Below are 18,909 nucleotides of genomic sequence, written 5' to 3'. Positions count from 1 at the left end.
CAGAAGGGCACCTTTCATGCCAAGCAGCAGCAGCAGCTTAGTTCAGTTCCGTGTCTTGCCCGCACAGCCATCCTTGTGGCGGCTTGGCAGCTTCTGTTGGGAAGATTCGGTGAGCAGTAGCTTGGCAGGCACTGGTGGCAGGAGGGGGCTCTTCGTTCTCAAAGGACGCCCCCCCCCCCGTTTGTCAAATTGCTTCTGCAGCTGGAGGGCGGTCCCTGAGGCCTTACTAGCAGACTCCACATTGGCTACCTCTCTCTAAAGATACTGTCGACGTAAGTTGCCTTTTTATCTCTGCAGAAACTTTGTTCTGTCGTTCTGCTTTGCCTCCGTGTGATGCTGCCCTGCCTGCCTTACAACACCCACGTTTTGAGTTTAGCCCAGCATGCCCTGCCTCCGCGGGGAACCAGGGCTTTAGTAGCAGGTACCCAGGAGATGCACAAGGGGCGCTCTGGGAGGGAAACCAGCTGAGTGTCTCCACTGTGGGATGCATGCAGAACGAAGTTCATCAGCACAATCCTCGAGCGCTGCCAAATACTTCTGTAAGATACTGCTGAAAACCCCCAAATCATGCCAATTGTGACCGGAGCCTCTGTCCGTAACTAGAACGACTTGATGGCTTGGCTCTTCCCCACAGCAGCCCTTTTGCTTCCCTTCTACACGATACTGTAGAGCGCAAGCTGCACGGGAGACCCGGAGCTATGGAGAGGAAGGCAAAGGGCCGTTGGGCCAACTCAGTTGCTCCATCCCATCGCCTGCTGCAGAGCCTCGGACCAGAGTGGCTTTCGGCTGGCTCGGTGGTGGTGGTGGCACCCACGGCTTTCTGCCTTAGTTAGATGTGACACATTCAAGCTTCAGGCTGCGTTTTGTTCAGTCTTCCGTATTTATGGACTATGAAATTGTGGCTGAATCACCAGCTTCTTTAGCTAATCAGACACTTTGCATGGATTTACACTGTGATCAGGGAATAGCTGCTTTCCATTGAATATTGTCAACATTCTTTGATGTCTTGAGCTGACACCTGTTGCTAGTCTCGTCTAATTTTTATATATATTTATAATTTTTAAGATTTAAGTGACTTTCTCATGTAATAAAAACGGATTCAAGTTCTAGCATTTGTGGTGTTTGAGCAGAGAAGCCAAAGCCAAAAGTAACCTGCCTGCCCTTGCGGTGGGGTCGGGCATCCTGTGAAAGGTAATTGCTTTGGCCAAGACCTTCACCAGGTCGAGACTGACCTGGCCCCTAAATGAGCCAAGGCATTTGGCTGACCCCCAGTCGATATGCCAGATCAACTTCATCCTAGTTTTCAACAAGCCAGTGGCCATCTTCATGCAAGTATGCCGAAGAAAATGCAATGCAACCTAAGCAAGTTTTGGCAAGTTGCCACTTGGTAGCTCCAGATGGGGTTCAGGTGGAGCTTAATGCTAGAAACTCACTTTTCTGCACAGGAATGCTGAGGATTGCCCCTCCAGCCACTATCAGAAGCAGTTCACTGCCATACCTGGGCAAGAACAGGTGAACCAAACTGGCCGAGGGGAACCGGACAGAAGGACAGGAAGAAGACCAATGGTGTATTTTGGTCAGCAATTAATAAGCACCAAATCTCTGCAAGGAAACAGGCAATCACGCTTTATGGGATGACAGAATCATTTCTGAAAGTACTTTTATACCTTTAAGCTATATTATTTTTCAGAAGGTATAGAAAGTAATACATCCTTTCATTTTTACTGCAAAGGTAAACCAACAAAGGGAAATGACACTAACAAAGTGTGTGAGGATCAGAGAGCGGGACTGAACACATTAAGGTATCCAGGCAGGTACTATAGAGATTATGAAGTTTATTTGGAAAGGAGATACATTGGTTTGGATAAGGATCCATAAGTTCTGCAAAAATAGTTACATAATACCCAGAAATTAAAACCACCATCCGTATTTTCTACACACCAAAAAGCAGGTTGTTGTTTTTTGGGTTTTTTTGATGTACAGCTTCAGTTACCCATATATTTTGTGGCAAGTACCTAATTTTCAAGCCTGACATTCACAGAGCTACTGCTGGTAAATGAAAACTACCGGGTTTCCGTACAGTGCGCATGTCTTTGCTTCCCAGTCATTCCGGAGCTCCTAGAGTTAGAGGGAGCAGCGCTCTTCAAAAGAGATCATGAACTACCCCAAACCCAACAGCCTAACTTACTTAAAATGCCTCCAAAGTGAGGAAAAAGTAACTATGTTAAAATAAAATTTTAAAAAGACAAGTTTTCTTATCCAAAGCTTTCTGTTCACAAGAGATTTCCAATAAGTTATCTTGAAACCAAGGAGCGAGCAGGTGAAAGGGCTCAAAATCTTCGTGGAGGTCCACTCTTAAATTGCTTAACTCCAGAACCGCTTCCCCTCTGCATGGAACTGCCGGCAATGTGTATAACTCTGTTAATGGGTGAAGAATTACTGGAATAAATTTTAAAGAGAAACAGCTATGAGCTTTTGAAGAATGAAAAACTGAAGTCTTAACAGCTGGGCCGTGCTGCCTTTCCAAACACTGCCAACAGGGGTGCCAAAAAGGGCAAGTGGCAACAGGCTGCTGCCCCGTGGGAGGAATGCCAGAAAAGAAATGGCAGTCACGGGAGGGGGGCATGGGGGGGGCCCAGGGACCCTGTGATGGGTAACTTGTGCTGTAGAAGAAGCCTTCCAAGAGCTGAGACTGCCAGCATTTCCAGGCTTCCGTTTAGTATCATACCCTGAACAGATTTATTAATTGTGGATCACCAAGGGCCACATGCTTGAGGGTCAACTGCTAAAAGATTTCGCCGGGGGGGGGGGTGTTGGGGGGGGGGGAGAAAGAGAGGAAGCTGCATCAAAAGTACCTTGAGTGAAAAGACATCGTGCCGCCTCCGGTTCGGCTCTCCCATCCTCCTTGTATCGTGGTGGTAACTGCTCCCCTGCGAATTGGGGCCATGCCACTCTTTCCTTGGTCCGGCATCACGGCCGTGCCGCTCAACCACGTGGCGGTCTTCGTTATAATGCTGGGAGGGAGGGAGGGACGGACGGACAGACGGAGGTTAATCTAAGGCCAGAGCAACGTCATGCCTTTTCCAGCAGGGGAACAAATCTAACTTTTTAGAAAGCGTGAAAGAGAGCTGGTCCATGGAGAACAGAGATGGTCGAACTAAAGTAAATCCTTGGCCTCCACACATTAGGGGTTTGTTTCTGGGGGGGGGGTGTCCAGAGACGACAGCCCTACAGCACAATCACCAACTGACACATACTGGTGAAAACCCAAGACGTCCTGCAGCCATTTGCTCCCGCCCACTGAATCTTGGGACCTCTGAAGCCCCAATGGGGGTGGGGGTGGGTGGGGGGGTGGGGTCTGAACGCTTTGCAGTGTCTCTCAGGGCTGGTTTATGGCTGAAGGAGGTGGTGCTCAGTGGGGCCTTCACTGCCAGAGACATGGGAGAAATGATGCCTTTAAGCTGCTTCTGCTGACACTCAAGATTGGCATCAGGAAATAGTTATCCGAGTGCAAATTCTTGGATGGAATTATCCGTATGGAAGAGTTTACACCATTCCCTACAGCCGCAGCTGTCGCTTGGAGAGCTAGAAAGGCAGCCTAAATCAAGGGGAGGCTTCCAGATCCCTGAAGCAGCCTCCCTGCATGGGAGGAGCACAGCCAAGGCCCTGCTCAATGCCAGCCCATTCCGAGGCTCACCTGTCCGCCACTGCCCCGCTCGATCACGCCCCGCTCCGTCTCTCTGCTTCCATAGCCAGATGCGCTGCTGCGGCTGCCTGCGGGGCCCCCTCTCACAGCATGCCCAGAGACCTCTCGGCCGGATCTTTCCGTCCTTTCTCTGGGGAAACAATAAGAGTCAACCTGGTGCTCTGAGCTGCCGCCAAGAGAGCTAAACCAAAGGTGACCGTCCCACAGCCTGCTCCACAGAGGGCTACAAGCTGTGGGATGTGGCTGCGCCAGAATAGCCCAACCAAAGCCCTCCTCAGTGCAGCTCTGGGCCCTGCTTTAGTCACATGTAGCATTTAGGCTGGGAGGGAGTGACCGGCTGGCCATCTCTCACCTGGCATCCCGCTTGTCGGGATTCATGCCTCCTTCACCCTTCCAAGAGCTTTGCCGGGAGGGGTTGGGCCCAGATTCCCGGGGATGCCGGCCGTGAGGGATTTTGGGCCTCTCCTGAATGATCACAGTCCTCCTCTCGTCATGGTCTCCCCTCACTTCTCTCCTGTCGCTGTCTCGGAGCTCGTTGCGAGGCTGAGGAGGCTCGTTTCTTCTTGAATCAAAGTTCTTGGGGTACCTCTCAAATCCAGGCTCCTCCCTTCTTCCAGTTGGCCGAGTCTTTTTGCCATCACTTTGATTGACAAATCGTTCGCGCCTGATCAGAAAAGCAAAGGACATCTTCAGATGGAAGAGACGCCTCCTCAGTTCAACTAAATATGCCTTTTGCCAGCCTAAAACTCAACCTTGGGGAACAGCCCAGCAAAGGCGGAAACTCGGAGGAGTCTTGCAGTCAGGCACAGGGGTGCTGACTCAGACAGATTGGCAAACCTACGTCCCTGGCACAAAAGAAGAGCAACACAAGACTAGGCCTCCAATAAAAATGCTCAGGCTTACACCAAAACTGGCTCTTCATAACAAGCCTGAGGTATCTGCTCTCTTTTGTCATACACAATTCCCTGCGAAAGGAAATTCAAGGTATATATTCCAAGGCCATTTTTAGTCAATTATTTTACCAGCATTATATTCAAAATAATTCATACTGAAAGAATCTCAAAGTGATAAGAAAGATGTTTACCAAGGCTTTGCCATTATAATCCTAGCTATTCTTAAGAGGTTTGCTCTCTACTTCCCTGGGTTTTAAGGTCCTATTTTTCCGAAGTTCCTTTACCAAGGTGCAGTGAAGCCATGGAGGCATCAGTTCTCTCTGCCCTCTTGTGCTAAAGATCATTTTGCCTTCCAAACCCACAGAGCTTCCTCTGTACCCACCTGTCAAAGGACGAGGGCTGCACTGCCGAACCTTCGGGGTATCGGCCCCGGTCCCGGTGGTCAAAGTCAGCAAAGCGGCTCTGCTGCCGGCTATAGTCAGAGCCATGGCCAAAGCGGGCATCTGTGTCCAAAGTCATCTTCTTGCTTTCATTCCAGTAGGACTCGTCTCTTCTAAAAGGGAAGAAATAGCTCAGCTCTCAGGCACAGCCCGTGCAAACCCAAACAGCTGCCCAACCACCTGGGGCTTGGCAAGGCACACGAACCACACCCCACGGGACTCCCAAATGGGCTGCTGGTGCCGGTGCCATCCGGACTTGCTCAGGAAGGACTCCCGTGGCAGGCGTCCACTCACCGGTGGTCCACATCGTGAGGCCGCTTTAGGGCATTTCTTTTCTCTTGCTCGTAGCGAAGCTGCTGCTGCTGACGGCGGAGCTCTTCTCTCTCGTGAGCAATCCGTTCCGCCTCCTTACGTCGCTCCTAACCAGGAGAGAAACGTTTGTTGAAGAGGAGGCCCTGGCTCTGCACCAGGCCTCAGAGCTCTGCAGCTTCCTGAGTTGCATGGTCCGCGCTGAATTTGGGGGCGGGGGTGGGTGGGTGTAATGTCAACATTTTATCCAACATGTTGCAGTAAGACTAGCACTGAAGAAGTCATTTGCAAATCAAGGATAACTGGCAGTACTGTTTCTGAGAGTTGATCTGTACCGAGAGCAAAAGGTTCATTAGTTGACACGGCAGATACGCAGCTCCCACGTTACTTCTTCTAAAGCTTTGTTTTGGGTTCTAACACTTTCTGAATGGTCCAAACTGGGTTGGCACGCTTCCAATAAAGTTGGAGCGACAAAGCCTCTGAGGTTCAAATACCCCGCAAGAAGGTTGAAGTTTGAAATGTTGTGCATACCGCTCTGCAATTAGAGGAGCCCCCGAGAGAAGTGAAACAAACTGGGAACCCCAAGTGCACCTGCTCAATCCGAATGCGTTCCCGTTCCAGGCGCTCCCGCTCCATCCTCTCCCGTTCCAACTTCTGCCGCTCTATTTCCAGCCGCTCCCGCTCCCTCTGCAGCCGCTCCCGCTCTTCACGCTCCCGCAGCAGTCGGATGCGCTCACGCTCCCGCCTCTCTCGCTCTGCCATTTCCCTTCGCCTGCGAGAGGAGGCGTCACAGAGAGAGGTCACCCCGGATTAACACGGGGCACAGAATGACAAGAGAACAAGAGGCTTCAGTTCCCAACTCCTCTCCTGGGTACCCACAAAGCACACCCAAATATTTAAAAGCACAAGAGAAACAATCTCAACAATAAAGAAACCCTGATGAATATTACAAGTAATACTAAGCAGTAGTTAGGTGTCTGTGATGTATTTTAAAAAGCTGACAGGTAGAAAATTCTATAGGATGCCTTTAGAAACCCCCTGCCACCTTCCTGCTTCCGACCCCACCCCTGCTGTGGACAGCCCAGAAGCGGAGGCCACGAGATAGGCTTGCCTCCTGTGTATCAGGTCCCTACAACTCTCTCAGACGTCCCAGATGAGGCTGCACCTGAATGGAAAAGGAGGTTGCCTAGCCCTTCCCCGGGGAACAGGATGGTTTGGAAGCAAGCTCTTTTTTTTTCTGACTTCAAGAAAAATGTAAAGCAAGACAGCTGTTTATCTGTCCTTGTGGAGCTTCAGGAAAAGCCACTTCAGAGGCCTACCTTCTGAGCTCCACAGCACGCCGTATTCGTTCCAATCGCGCAATGTGTTCCCTCATGCGTTGCTCCTTCATTTTCTCAAAAGGCAAAATGTCCTTTCTGCCTCGGTAGTCTCTGAACTTCATTTTATCGTGAAGAAAACGCTCTTTGTTCCTTAACATAGGTGGCTGGACACAAGTTGCAAAAATGCAGATTTAGCAAGTTGTTAAATCTTTACCATGGACTAATGCATTAGAGGTTAAGATATGCACAATGTTTCACTTTGAATTATCCTAACAGCAAAGCTTGACATTTGGCGAAGCTGCTGATTTGAATGCAAAATCCTTCAAGCACCGTCAAACCCTCCGGATGCCTCCTGAGGTCAAAGCACTCAGTTGAGGGCTTGGAACAATTCTAAAACGCAGCTAAAAATAGCCATTTTGTGAAGTTTTACACTTAAGATAGTTGAAAAGAGAACATTTCTCACACTCTCTCTCTCTCTAATTTCAGAAAGGAAAACTAGTTGGCCACTAAGAGCATTTTATGAGAAGAAATGTTTTGGGTCTCTGCATCAGCACTGGGGGCCAGTGGCTGTCCAGCTGCTGGAGAAGTACTTGGTGAGCCTGCCCCCTGGTGGATGGAAAGGTCTTTGACAGCTCAGCTGACCAACTCTTCAAACTAACCTCAGAACTCTGCTTTTAGATATATTTGCAGATCTTGCTACCTCCACCTACAGGTTTAGAAAGCAGCGTCTATTTTCTCCATTCTCACTTGCCGCTTGCATTTTTACGTACCTTCTCAAACCTTCCTCTTCTTATGGCCCTAGGGTGAATCTGATCTCCTTTGGTCTGGTCTAAAATGACCATATGACTGGGACTTTTTACACCTTTTGAAGAAAAAGAAACATGTTTAACACAGAAGGAAAAAACCTCAGATGGATCTGCAACCTTGCCCACAGAAAAACAACTTGATGCCCTCCAGCCATGCTGAATGTATTCTCTTTAAGGCAGGAACCACAGCAGCGGGCCTTTTGAGTAAGACTTGGTGTCAGGCTAGCCACAACCTAAACCTCTAAATAGAAATGATCCTCAGCTCCATTTGTTGAGAAAGGTATAGTTTTATTAGTGTGCTGCACTAGCGCATAGCCAGAATTCAGAATTGCATACCCAAATTTGCAAGTTCTACTCCTCTCACACTGTCCCTCACGGCCCACCCCACGTAACTGATCAAGTCCATGCAAGATGTTTTCATAAAGGTCAGTCCAAGCGCAGCTTAGCATGCAGGCCCCTCCTACTTCCAGCTGGGTGACTTTGGGGCTTGAGGAGGTACAATCTCTACTTTCCATTCCCAAGCATTCCCCTCCTCATCCCCCATCCCTGCAGGGCAATCTGTTACTGCATAACAGCAAGCTTAAGGCGACCGCTGACCCTTGGGCCAAGGACCGCTGCCCCCCCCGCCATAAGGAAGCCCCCCCGACGTACTCAGCCGCTTCCTGTCCTCAGGGGTCTTAGCAGGCTCTTGGCTGGTGCAGCCGGATCCACTATCACTCTTCTCATCCTTTCCATCAGGCTTCCTCATATCCTTGTTCTCTTTCTTCTCAGATTTATCAGTTTTCTTGTCCTCCTTTTTGGACGGCGTTCTGTTAAAAAATAGGCGTAAGAACCATAAACGGTGATGAACTCGCTTCCAGAAAAATGCAGTTTATCTGAAGGGAGGCGATTAAAAATGACTAAGTTATGTATTCTCTTTAAGTCAGGTTTCTGAAGCCGCAGAGTCAAAGCTGATATGTGTGTGTGTATGTGCGCGCGCGCGTGTGTGTTGGGGGGTGTATGTTCCGCAGAGCTTCCAAACCTTTTACCTGCCGAACAACTAGCTCTTTGCAAACACTTTAGACGGGCAACTAAATTTGGGGATGTGCAGAGCTCTTACTTGCTGCTTTTGTCACTTGATGTAGTCTTCTTTTCTCCAGGATTCCTGCCAGAGCCAGATTTCTCATCACTTTCTTTCTTCAGTTCTTTTTTGGAAGGATCACCTTTGACCTGTAGAGAGATTATATACACACAATCATTCATATGCATCCATATCATCAAGTCTTAAATGCCAATCCCAAAGAATCCTTCTGCACTGAACTCGAACGCTCCCATCACCTGACCGACCGGGGGGAGGCGGGGGGCTCTTCCCTCTCCTGTTAAGAGACCGGTGGGAAGAGGAGCCTCCCCCCCCATCAGGCTCCAAAGAGGGTCATAATACCCTCCAGGGGATCTGTCCTCCACAACGGAGCTTCTCCACTGCAATCCACTGCAACTTTTGCATAGGATTCTGAGCCGCTAATGGTCTGCCTAGCCCACTTCTCAAATCTGGCCCATTTCCAGGCTTCTTTTCAAAGCAGGTTGTTGACAAGAGCCCTTTTCCTCAATTCTGCAGGCTTCCTGCACAAGAACTGGCTAGGTAGGCCAAGGTTTCTTGAGCGAAACACGCATAGGCTACTGTTAAAATCAAGCCAGTGGTGCCACCTTTTCTCCTCCTCCTCCCTGCTCTAGAGACTGCTGGCCATGCATCATCCCACCTACTTTCTCAACGGAAATCTGCTGCCCATGGAGCTCTGTGCGGTGCAGGTGGGCAATGCACCTTGCCACTTCGGTGCTCGAGGACATGGTCACGATGCCATAGCACTTTGCTCCAGGGCTTCGGGCACTGGTGACCACCTTTGCAGCCAGGACCTACAAAAGCCAAGAACAACCATGAAGCTTATTTTGACATTAAGGTATTATTTTGCTACCATGGCCCTGCGACTGAACCCTCAGGGGCTTTAGCAGCCGCTCCAGTCTTACTTGGGGGCTCTACTGCCACTTACATCTTCTTGGTTTACCTTTCCTGGGCCCCTTCTGTAGGAATGCTATCCAAGAGAAAAGAGTTTCAAGGGCAGGAAAATCACTAAAAGGGACCTCTTCCCCAGGAATCCACTGCAAACAGCCTGCTGGTTTAGGTGGGCCAAAAACGCTAGACAGGGTGGCCTGGCCACGTGAAGAGGGCCACTATTTCAGCCTTCTTGGCTACTCTGGTTTATTCAAGAGTCACAGTGTTACTACCTGAGTGCAGTGTGCAAACCTCCGCTCTTTCTCTTATATTTAATTCTCCTAGGGCGTGGCTCCTGCGAATGCTGTGCCCTCAAGTGCTTAAGTACACAAGAGACGGAACAAAACCCCAGGAAGAATGCCCTTCTCTTTTCTTTGCTGCCCTTTTTGCAATAAAAATTATGTACTTCATCATTACCTGCCTCTTAGAAGTCATGATAATTAAAATATATGGTATTTTAAACTCCAGCCACTATTTTCCTAAGCCTTGACTGCCCTGCTTCTTTAACCAAGGAAACCTGACAGCCCATAGAAAGGAAGAGCAACATCATTTCCTATTTTAAAACAAAGCATGAATACATAACACTCTTCCCCCAGAGCTATGGGTCAAAGGACATGGGAAATGGCCATCCAAACCCCACCCTGGCCAAAAAACCAATCCCATTCATGGTCTCATATCTTTTACGCTGTTCATTCATCTGGGCAAATACAGAATAAGCCCCTCTTCTCACAATTGCACAAGGGTTAGGTTGCTGATCAGACTAGTTATAGAATCCTGTATTTGGACACCACAGCATATTGCACTGTACATTGTTAATATAGACATTTCCTCTCTGGCGCGACCCAGGATTGCCACCTCGCCAGCAAAGCCATACCTTGCCATACTTGCCAAAGAGGTTTTTCAGATCAGCGGCTTTAGTATTGGAGGATAATCCACTAACCCATAAGTTCTTAGTGGAGCTGCTCCCGCTGCTGGCACTTCCTACAGTGAAATTCGGCAGAAAAATGTTTCAAGGTCAGTTGGCACAAATATCACCAGTGTAGTAAAGGGAAGCAAAAACTGTTTTCTCCTGGTAAGAAGCAATGCGTAAAGAGAACAAGGAATGAGACTGCAGACTCTGTGATTAGTTCCAACCTACAGCAGATGTATCAGACCGCAAACACCACCTGCATAAGGCTTTTTTAAAAAAAGGAATAACATGGGGACGCTCCCCTGCCACCTTCACACAACTCAACTGCAAGCAAGATGGTAGAGAGCCGTTGTTAGACCAGGGCACTGAGAAGAGGCAGAAGACAAAATTCTCTAGCCTGCCACTATATGTCTTTTTGGGTCTCTGGCAACTCTACTTTGTAGCTTCGTGAAGCCAGCTAGAACTGCAAAAGACAGATAGGTCCCCAATCCCTGGGCTGCGGCCCGTTGGGAACTGGGCTGCGCAAATGGTGGGTGAGCAAAGGTGCATTTGCACAAGCAGCATGCATGCACATACAAAACCATCCATCCCCTTTCTCCTTCTCCTCCTCCTGCTGCTGGTCCACAGAGCTGGAAAGGTTGGGGATGGACCACTAGATTGTGACATGACTGCTTCTTGCCAACTGCAGTTTCTCCTTCCCCTTACCACATTGCTTGAAGAATTGTCTGCTTCCCACTTTTTTAAAAGACCCAGGTAGCTTTTATTTTTTTATATATCCTTATATTTTCAAAGTAAGTTGTAATTATAAAGCGGCTGACCTCAGTCATGCAGGATATATGCCAAACCATTTAAATGTGCATATAAACAATTTACTTATAATTGGAAATGAATTTAATTCATAACATTTAAAATTGTTCTTTCAGTAACTTTTTACAATCAAAACATTATTTTTCATGTCTCAACAAAGAACATTTCTTCACTTTCTTCAAGAAACTTTTCTATACCAAACCTCCTTTTGAAATCATTAATATTAAGCATCAATATTATCTTAGCTGCTTGCATTCCGCAAATTCCTCTTACTGTGGAAATACAAGAGAGCAAAAATACGCCACCCTGTTTTTAACTGCATCATCAGGCAGAAAATCCATGATGTCCAGGTCACCAATGTGTTAGAGAAACCAATTTCAGCACCAGAATGGAATCTTCTACAGTTTGGAATCAGTTTTCTAGCAAGGTGGCTTGCTCTTAGCATCACCACAGAGAAAGCATGACCAAAGAACCCAGTGGGAAGCCAGTCATCCCCTAATTCTCTATTCCTTCTTTCTTTTCCAGGGTTCTTTGAAAATTTAGAGATCAGTTACGTTCTCTACCCCCACAGTAAGGCATCCCACCCAAACTCAAAAACCCCCAAAGCCAAATCTCCCAACTGAAAAGCAGCCTCCTGTTCAAAAGAGTTTTCAAATCAGGCAACGAGAACCAGTAAGCCAAACCTTCTGCCAGAAAGGAAGCAGCTGAAGGAGCATTTCCCCCCGCAAGGAGACCTAGCAGCAATTCTCCCTGCTCCCTCCCCCAAGTTAGAAGCTCCCGCTTCTTCTGCAGACACAGCGCATTACCTTTGTCATCTTTGGAGGTGCTCTTGCTTTCTTTAGATTCCTTGGCCAAGCTAGGAGGAGGAACAAATCAGAGACTGAACAAGCAGAACTTGCTTGTTGAGAATCTTACACTATTAACCAAATCATTAAAAGGGGGAGGGGAGTAGAATGAGGTGTGTAAGTAAAAGCAGGGGTGCATTTCAATTGGAGGAAAAGTGATCTCCCCGCATCATGGCTTCTTGCACTGATTCTCCCCAAGATGCCCGAAGATCTAGATTTTCTGACAATTTTATTCAGTGGATATATGGTAATCTTCTCCACATTTCAAGACTGGGACTTGGCTTCATTTTGGTGTTTCTCAGAACTGAGAGTTGTTCATTATCATCACATCACAAGGCTACTTAAAACTTGACTATTTGAAAAAACAAAAAATAAAATGCTGTCAATTCGTCAATGCATATACGAAGATCCTGATTATTATTTTTTTTTAAAAAACCACACAGGTAACTTACGGCCATCAAAATATTTTACAGGCAGGAGCATAAGATACTAATTATAAGTTTCTTGCTGCTACCACCTTAATGCAGAGTGATCTTATTGAATGCTGGCAGTACCTTAAAGAACGGACATAGAAAGACAAACCTCATTGCTTGACCAGAGGCCCCAGTAGACGAGGGACCTTTCTTCAAAGTGTCCTTGTCTTTGTCTCCAGATTCTGCTTTCTTCGAGCTTTCTCGGGCTTCCTTCTTGACAGACTCCCCCATCGCGCAGTCTTCCTTCTTACCATCTTTATGGTTCTTGGTCATCTCATAGTCTTTGCCTTCTTTCTCCAAACTCGGTGCAATGGCATCTTGCCCATCTTTTGACTTGCTTGCTTCTGAATCTGTAATTTTCAGATTTTTACCTGTTTCCAGAAGGTCATCCCCATCAAAATCCAGAGTGATGGCATCTTCGGCCTGGATTGTAACCGATATGTTATCATCATCAGCTTCTTTCAGAGAGACGTTAGCTTCCATCTCTTCCTGAGCCGAAGCTAGGCTCTCTTCTGAACGAAGAGCTTTAGATACTTCTTGTGTACCATCACCAGAACCTGCTTTATCTAAGAGGATTTAATAGGAATAAATATGGCAAAACAAGAAGTTTAAACATTTTCATATGCATAAGCTAGAAGAGAGGACCTAGAAAATACAAAGCCAGTTATTAGAACTGATGGAAAGTTAGGGAAAGAACATAAGGGGCATTAACATATAAACCCAGGATCATTCATTCTTCATGGTAAACAAATTTTCTAGACAAAAACACCAACCCTGAACAGGGTTCAGACAACGATTCCATCCGGGAGATACCTGTTCTTCAGTACAAGTATCTGGATTCCATTGTGGGCTTCCATGTGCAGATCTGCTCCTCTTTGTGGTTTAAGGAGGCAGCAAGAGCTGAAGTCAAGGTCTCTGCACTTCTCGGGATCAAAGGCTTTGTCTTCCCGTCCGCTTCTGAGGGCCCAACACCTTCACCTCCTCTGTGTTGCCTCTTGTTGCCAGCTGCATTGTCATTCCAAAGACTGGCTGCATGTCTTTATGTACGTAAGCCAAAGTTCCCCCTGGATTGGCAGTCTTCATCCAAAGGCCAGCTGGCAAACGTCCTCAATCCTGCTGTTGGGGTCTGTCCTGGCATTCTTGCTTTCCCTGAAGAGGCTTCTTCACTCGTGGGAATCCTTAGAAAGGCCAAGCCTGAGCTTGCACATGTTAAGGGTCCATTTCATGAGGGCATCTTTTCGTTGAAGTCACAATGATTCCATCATGTCCTTTAGACTACAACCTGCAAGATCCTGAAGGGAGCTCACGAGAGGAGTTTCTTCACAGGAGTCTTGAGAGTTTCATCCAGTTTGGCTTTTAGGAATATCACTGAGGAGATGACTCTCATTTATGGCTTTAAAGAACGGTATGACAATTGCCAGAGCATGAAAGAAGGGCTTTCATCCACAGTCTGAAGGGCTTTCCAATTCCATTCTGTAGAGCATTTAGTTTTCGTTGGGCAGCTATTGGTTACTGCAGTGCAAGATGCAGCATACACATCAAGACTTACCGTATCCACAAAGCTTAAATCGAAAGAATTTAGCATCTTTTGTCCAGTAAGGCCTGCGAGGGGCCATATGTACGGATCCTGTGAAGTTGGAGGAACAAAGCCAATCGAGCAGAAGTTCAGCCACTGTCCTTGGCAATGGCTCTTACTATGGAGATGATTTTTAAGGAGCAAACCAAAGCACTTGTTATTTCCAAAGGGTGGGGTAGGGTGGGAGCAACCTGAAGTATGTTAGTACATTCAAAACTCTATTGAAATTCAAACATACCTCTCTCATTCTCTTCTCCGTCCTGCCAATTAAAGAAAAAAGAAATAAACATTCTGAAATGAAGTTCAGGTTACTAAGAAATCAAACTGCCATTCATTTAAAGGAGCAAAGATATGCTATTGGAACACTATGGAGTGCTCAACTAGTTTTCCCATTTATAGAAATCTATCTGCAGTTGAATTTTCTTTATTCTCTAATCACAGCTGCAATTAGTCCATTGTTTCTACTATCTAGAAAGGGACATTCAAAAAATATAATTATGATGCAGCTGGAAGAGGCACTACCACTTTTCTGTGGCCAATTTTTCAGAAAATCAAGAAATTCTCAGAGAAAAATCAGATAGTGTATCTGTGCTGAGTTCAGCATTTGAGCAACCTCAGACTTCTTTGTGAATACTGAGGCTTGGAGTACTGAAAATCAGCAAACATTCCTTTTTCTCTGATTAAATCACTTCAGTTTTGTTCACTCCCCGCTCACTCCAACCGAGTGTGAGCAACATTGGATGGATGATCACAAAAGCTGCATCACACCCTTATTTTATCAGAAGCCCTCCAGATCATGTAGGGGGAAGAGCCCTCAATAAAAGAAGGGATACCTAGAAATGAAACCAACAGAAAATGAATATTTAAAGAAACACCAACACATGGAAAGACAGTGACCTCACCATTCGTAAGAAGCACCAGATAACCTTACATAAGTCAGAGGTGTACATATCTTTTTGGATACTGCAATATAATCTCAAACTTCAAACAGGCCAATATTATTATTCTACAGTAGGTTAAATGCAGCTACTTCCAGCTTCTCAATAAATCTTTCAAAAGCTATTTAGGAACTTACATGAGTGGGAGCAAAACTGTCATCTTCCAGATCTTGAATATCGATGCACTAAAATAAAGAAATAAACCAAAGTAGACTAAATAAGCTGGCTTACTATGAATAGGTAAACACTGATGTATTAATACTAAACTTGCATTTGGACAACTGATTCTAAGTAGCTGCTGCACTGAGTCACCAGGAAGGCATCTAAGCAAGACCTGGTAATCTGGCAAACTCTTCTTGGAGTTTCCTCTGAAGTAGCAGCCCTGCCTAGTCAGCGATGAGCCCCAAAAGAGGCACCAGCATCTCTAGCTTCACTGCACGTTGCCACTTTAGGCTTCTTCCAGACACGTTTATGGCACTTTAGAAAATTGAACTCATTCAAAGCATACTGAAGTCAAGTCAATAAACAGAACAGCTTAGTTAATGGATCACTGCCTCCCCATAAAGTAAGCTATAGCTAATAATGTAGAGCTCCAAAAATACCCTAAACAAGGAACTTCCTCTAACCGTAACACAATACTGAATAGAAGAAGACAGTTCTGCTTCTTTTCCTTGCCTTCACCCAAATTGTTGGGATGAAGGGCTAATCTCCACACAAGCTTTTAGGCATGCTACACTAATGTAGTCATTCAAAGACAGTAGCATTCGACATGCGAGTTCACAAACTATGGCTGGAGCAAAGCACAAGGAACACTGAGCCAGGATCATCAAGTACACCAGGATCTACCACTAGCTCTGCAGAGGACAAAAAGACTTCCAGCCATCATTTCTTCAGGAAGAAAAAGCACCATTTCTTCCTCGGCTTGAATTCCTAACAGGGTATTTTTTTCTTCCTTGCATTTTTTTTCTTTAATGAAATACATATTTGGAAATGGGGACTGTGTAAGATGCTGGGCTTGTCACCTTGGCAGCCCAGGTTCAAGACTCAAGTGCCACACAAGAGGATGAGTCTTCACCTCAGCTGCTGCCAACCTAGCAGTTCGAAAGCATGCAAATGCGAGTAGATAAACAGGTACCACCTCGGTGGGAAGGTAACTGTGCTCCATGATGTCATGCTAGCCTCATGACCATAGAAATGTCTTTCAACACCGCTGGCTCAACAGCCTTGAAATGGAGATGGGCGCTACCCCTCTATAGTCAGCAATTACTATCAGAGTAAACAGGGACTCCTTTACCTTCTTCCATTATGCATGTGATGAAAGAATGTAGAATATCAACTATTAAACCCCATAAATCCAAGAAACATCTATTTATCTCATCTCTGCTGACACACTAAAAATAAAATTTATATTCAAAGGCTGGCCATCAGATTACAATTTATGGCTTTTATTTGATAAGCAAGAAAGCCAAACCTGATCCTTGCATCCTTCTAACAGTACCCAAAGGCAAACTGACATCTAATGCTTCACCTGTTAATGCCAAATCATCACGGCCAGTTATCTCTATCCCAAAGGACAGCAGGTGCCAATATAGTCAGCCTGGTAAAAGAACCTCTGAAGCTTATGACCCCTTGAATCCCAGGTGACAATGCTAAATCAGGGCTGCCACCTTTCTGAAGCAGAACACAGTGGGAAGGGTACTCAGCTAAGACCCCAAAGCATCACCAGAGGAAAAAAACAACAACATTGCAATAGGAGGAAACAATAATGACTTGGTGGCCTTTCTTAGTAGTTCACAGAATGTAACAAGTGCCATCTTCCATTATCTGGAAATTGGGAGAATAGTGTCTGTTTAAGGGATTTTATAGGGTACCTGATTTTCCAACTCTTTCTCTATCTGCTTTAAATTAGATTTCTTCTTATCGGCACGAGGCAGCACAGTAGAATTCAAGAATTCTTCATTTTCAGCAGATTCTTCAGATTCTTTCAATTCATCATTTCCATCGTGATCACTTGCATCGTGGGTTTCCAGTTCACACTCCTTTCAATATGAACATTTGACACAGCAGAGGGAAATGGCCAATTTAGTGATGTTTCTCCAGCAAATCAGGAAGCTGTTTATGCTTCCTGAACTGAGCTTTCATAATACCCTGCTATCACTGCTGTTTTGATTCACAGTCCAGTTATAGTTTGTTAGAGCAAGGGTAGCAGTTTAGAAGCTCTCATATTTATTTAGAAATCAAACAAAACTCTGCAATTATCAAGTGTGCAGAGGAAACCCAGGAATGTGCATCAGAAGCTCTAATGATCTTTTCCCAAGGAAGGACGCTCAGAATCCCCAACTTTGTTTCTCATAATATTACCTTAACCAAGGAATCATCTTCCACCGAAGCATCACCACTTAGTTCATCAACTTCCTGCTTTTTACCTAGAACCCAGGACATACTAATTAAAGACTTTTATTATGGCATACCGGTAAATACTTAAAAAAAAAAAAGACTGAAACCTAAAACAGCCCCATCTTCGTTAATTTTCTGGAGAATGTTAAAAATGTGGTTCTTCAATCAATCCCAGAGATGCCATAGGCTTCTGCAAGTCAGTTGGAAGCCATGTGCTGACATCGCAAACCACAGAGTGTGCTATAAAGCGCTGTGGAGCAGTATATAAGCAGAAGTGCAATTGCTATTGGTGGTCATTTTTTCCCCAATCAAGGCCAACGAAGTTTGATAGCATTTTACCCCCCAAGAAGGTAATTTTAGTCATTTTAAAATATTTTTCTGTAAGCAAACGGACCATCTGATCATCATTCACAAAACCGTTTTACTTAAGTCCTAACCTTTTCCTTTGGTTGGCTTCTTATTCAGGGCATCTGTTGAAACTGCTATTTCAATATTATCAGGGTCTCCTCCTTCCTCTTCAATCGCCTAATAGAAAATAATAAGAGATTGCTTTATACTTGCATTTTACCCTAGCATTATCATTTGGCACCTACAGCGTGACATTCAAGTGAAATGCGTTTCGGAGGAAGCCTCTGAAGGCCGAGCGAGCAGGGAAGAACAGCTTGGTCGCCTAAGGAAGGCGGCTCCATTTCAGCCCAGGCTCTCCGGCCACTCTCTCCTCTCCTTTCCGAGCAACTTTCTCACCCCAAAGAGCCTTTTCCCAGCAAGGAGAGAAACCCTCTGCGGGGCGGGCGGGGGAGGGAGGGAGCGCGCTCGCTTGGCACGGCTTCTGAGTCCGCCCAGGCCCATCCGAAGCCGGGAAGGCCGCCTCCTGCCTGCCCGGGGCCCTCGACCGGGCCGGGCGGAGCAGAGGCCGGCCTGAGCCGCGGACGGTCGGGAAGGGGGGCGGGGGAGCCGAAGCAGGGAGCCGGCGCGCCCTCCCCGCTTCCCGCTCGGGCCTCCTGCCTGCCCGGGGCAGAGGCCGGCCTGAGCCGCGGACGGTCGGGAAGGGGGGCGGGGGAGCCGAAGCAGGGAGCCGGCGCGCCCTCCCCGCTTCCCGCTCGGGCCTCCCCGCCTGCCCGGCCCGCCACTCCCCGGGCCCGCGGCCTTCCGCAGGGCGCACCTGCTTGAGGCGGGCGATGAGGACGGTCTTCACGCCGGTGGCGTCCAGGTTGCGGCGCTTCAGCTCAGACTTGAGATCGATGACGCGCAGCTCCGCGATCCGCTTTCCCTCCGGCGGGGCCGCTCCGGGGGCGGCGGCTCCAGACGGCGCGGCGGCCATTTTGCGGCGCTTCGGCGGCCACAATACGGCGCCCCTCCCCCTCCCTCCCTCGCTGGGCGCGCGCCTCGCCGCAAGACCCGGATGCCGCCGGCCGCGCCTGCGCAGAACGGCCCGGCCGCCGATTGGGCGGCGCGGCGCCGGGC

At 47.2% G+C, this 18,909-nt stretch overlaps 1 protein-coding gene across 1 annotated transcript; it reads right to left on the bottom strand.

The window, feature by feature from the left end:
• Nucleotides 1-1,818: 1,818 nt before the first annotated feature.
• SLTM (SAFB like transcription modulator) lies at nucleotides 1,819-18,806 on the bottom strand. The gene is given in 22 exon segments (XM_058155877.1): nucleotides 1,819-2,439; nucleotides 2,856-2,891; nucleotides 2,893-3,014; nucleotides 3,698-3,836; nucleotides 4,059-4,370; nucleotides 4,982-5,152; nucleotides 5,334-5,458; nucleotides 5,940-6,120; nucleotides 6,668-6,831; nucleotides 7,438-7,529; nucleotides 8,125-8,282; nucleotides 8,573-8,682; nucleotides 9,214-9,363; nucleotides 10,374-10,480; nucleotides 12,023-12,072; nucleotides 12,644-13,100; nucleotides 14,349-14,370; nucleotides 15,186-15,233; nucleotides 16,920-17,087; nucleotides 17,410-17,474; nucleotides 17,883-17,970; nucleotides 18,608-18,806. Coding segments are annotated over 22 exon segments (3,033 nt in total). The 5' UTR covers nucleotides 18,767-18,806; the 3' UTR covers nucleotides 1,819-2,330.
• Nucleotides 18,807-18,909: the final 103 nt, after the last annotated feature.

This window comes from Ahaetulla prasina, chromosome 13, assembly GCF_028640845.1.
Source record: "Ahaetulla prasina isolate Xishuangbanna chromosome 13, ASM2864084v1, whole genome shotgun sequence".
Lineage (NCBI taxonomy): Eukaryota > Metazoa > Chordata > Lepidosauria > Squamata > Colubridae > Ahaetulla > Ahaetulla prasina.
The sequence above is the reverse complement of the archived record's forward strand: the minus strand, read 5'-3'. Positions and strand labels throughout refer to the sequence as shown.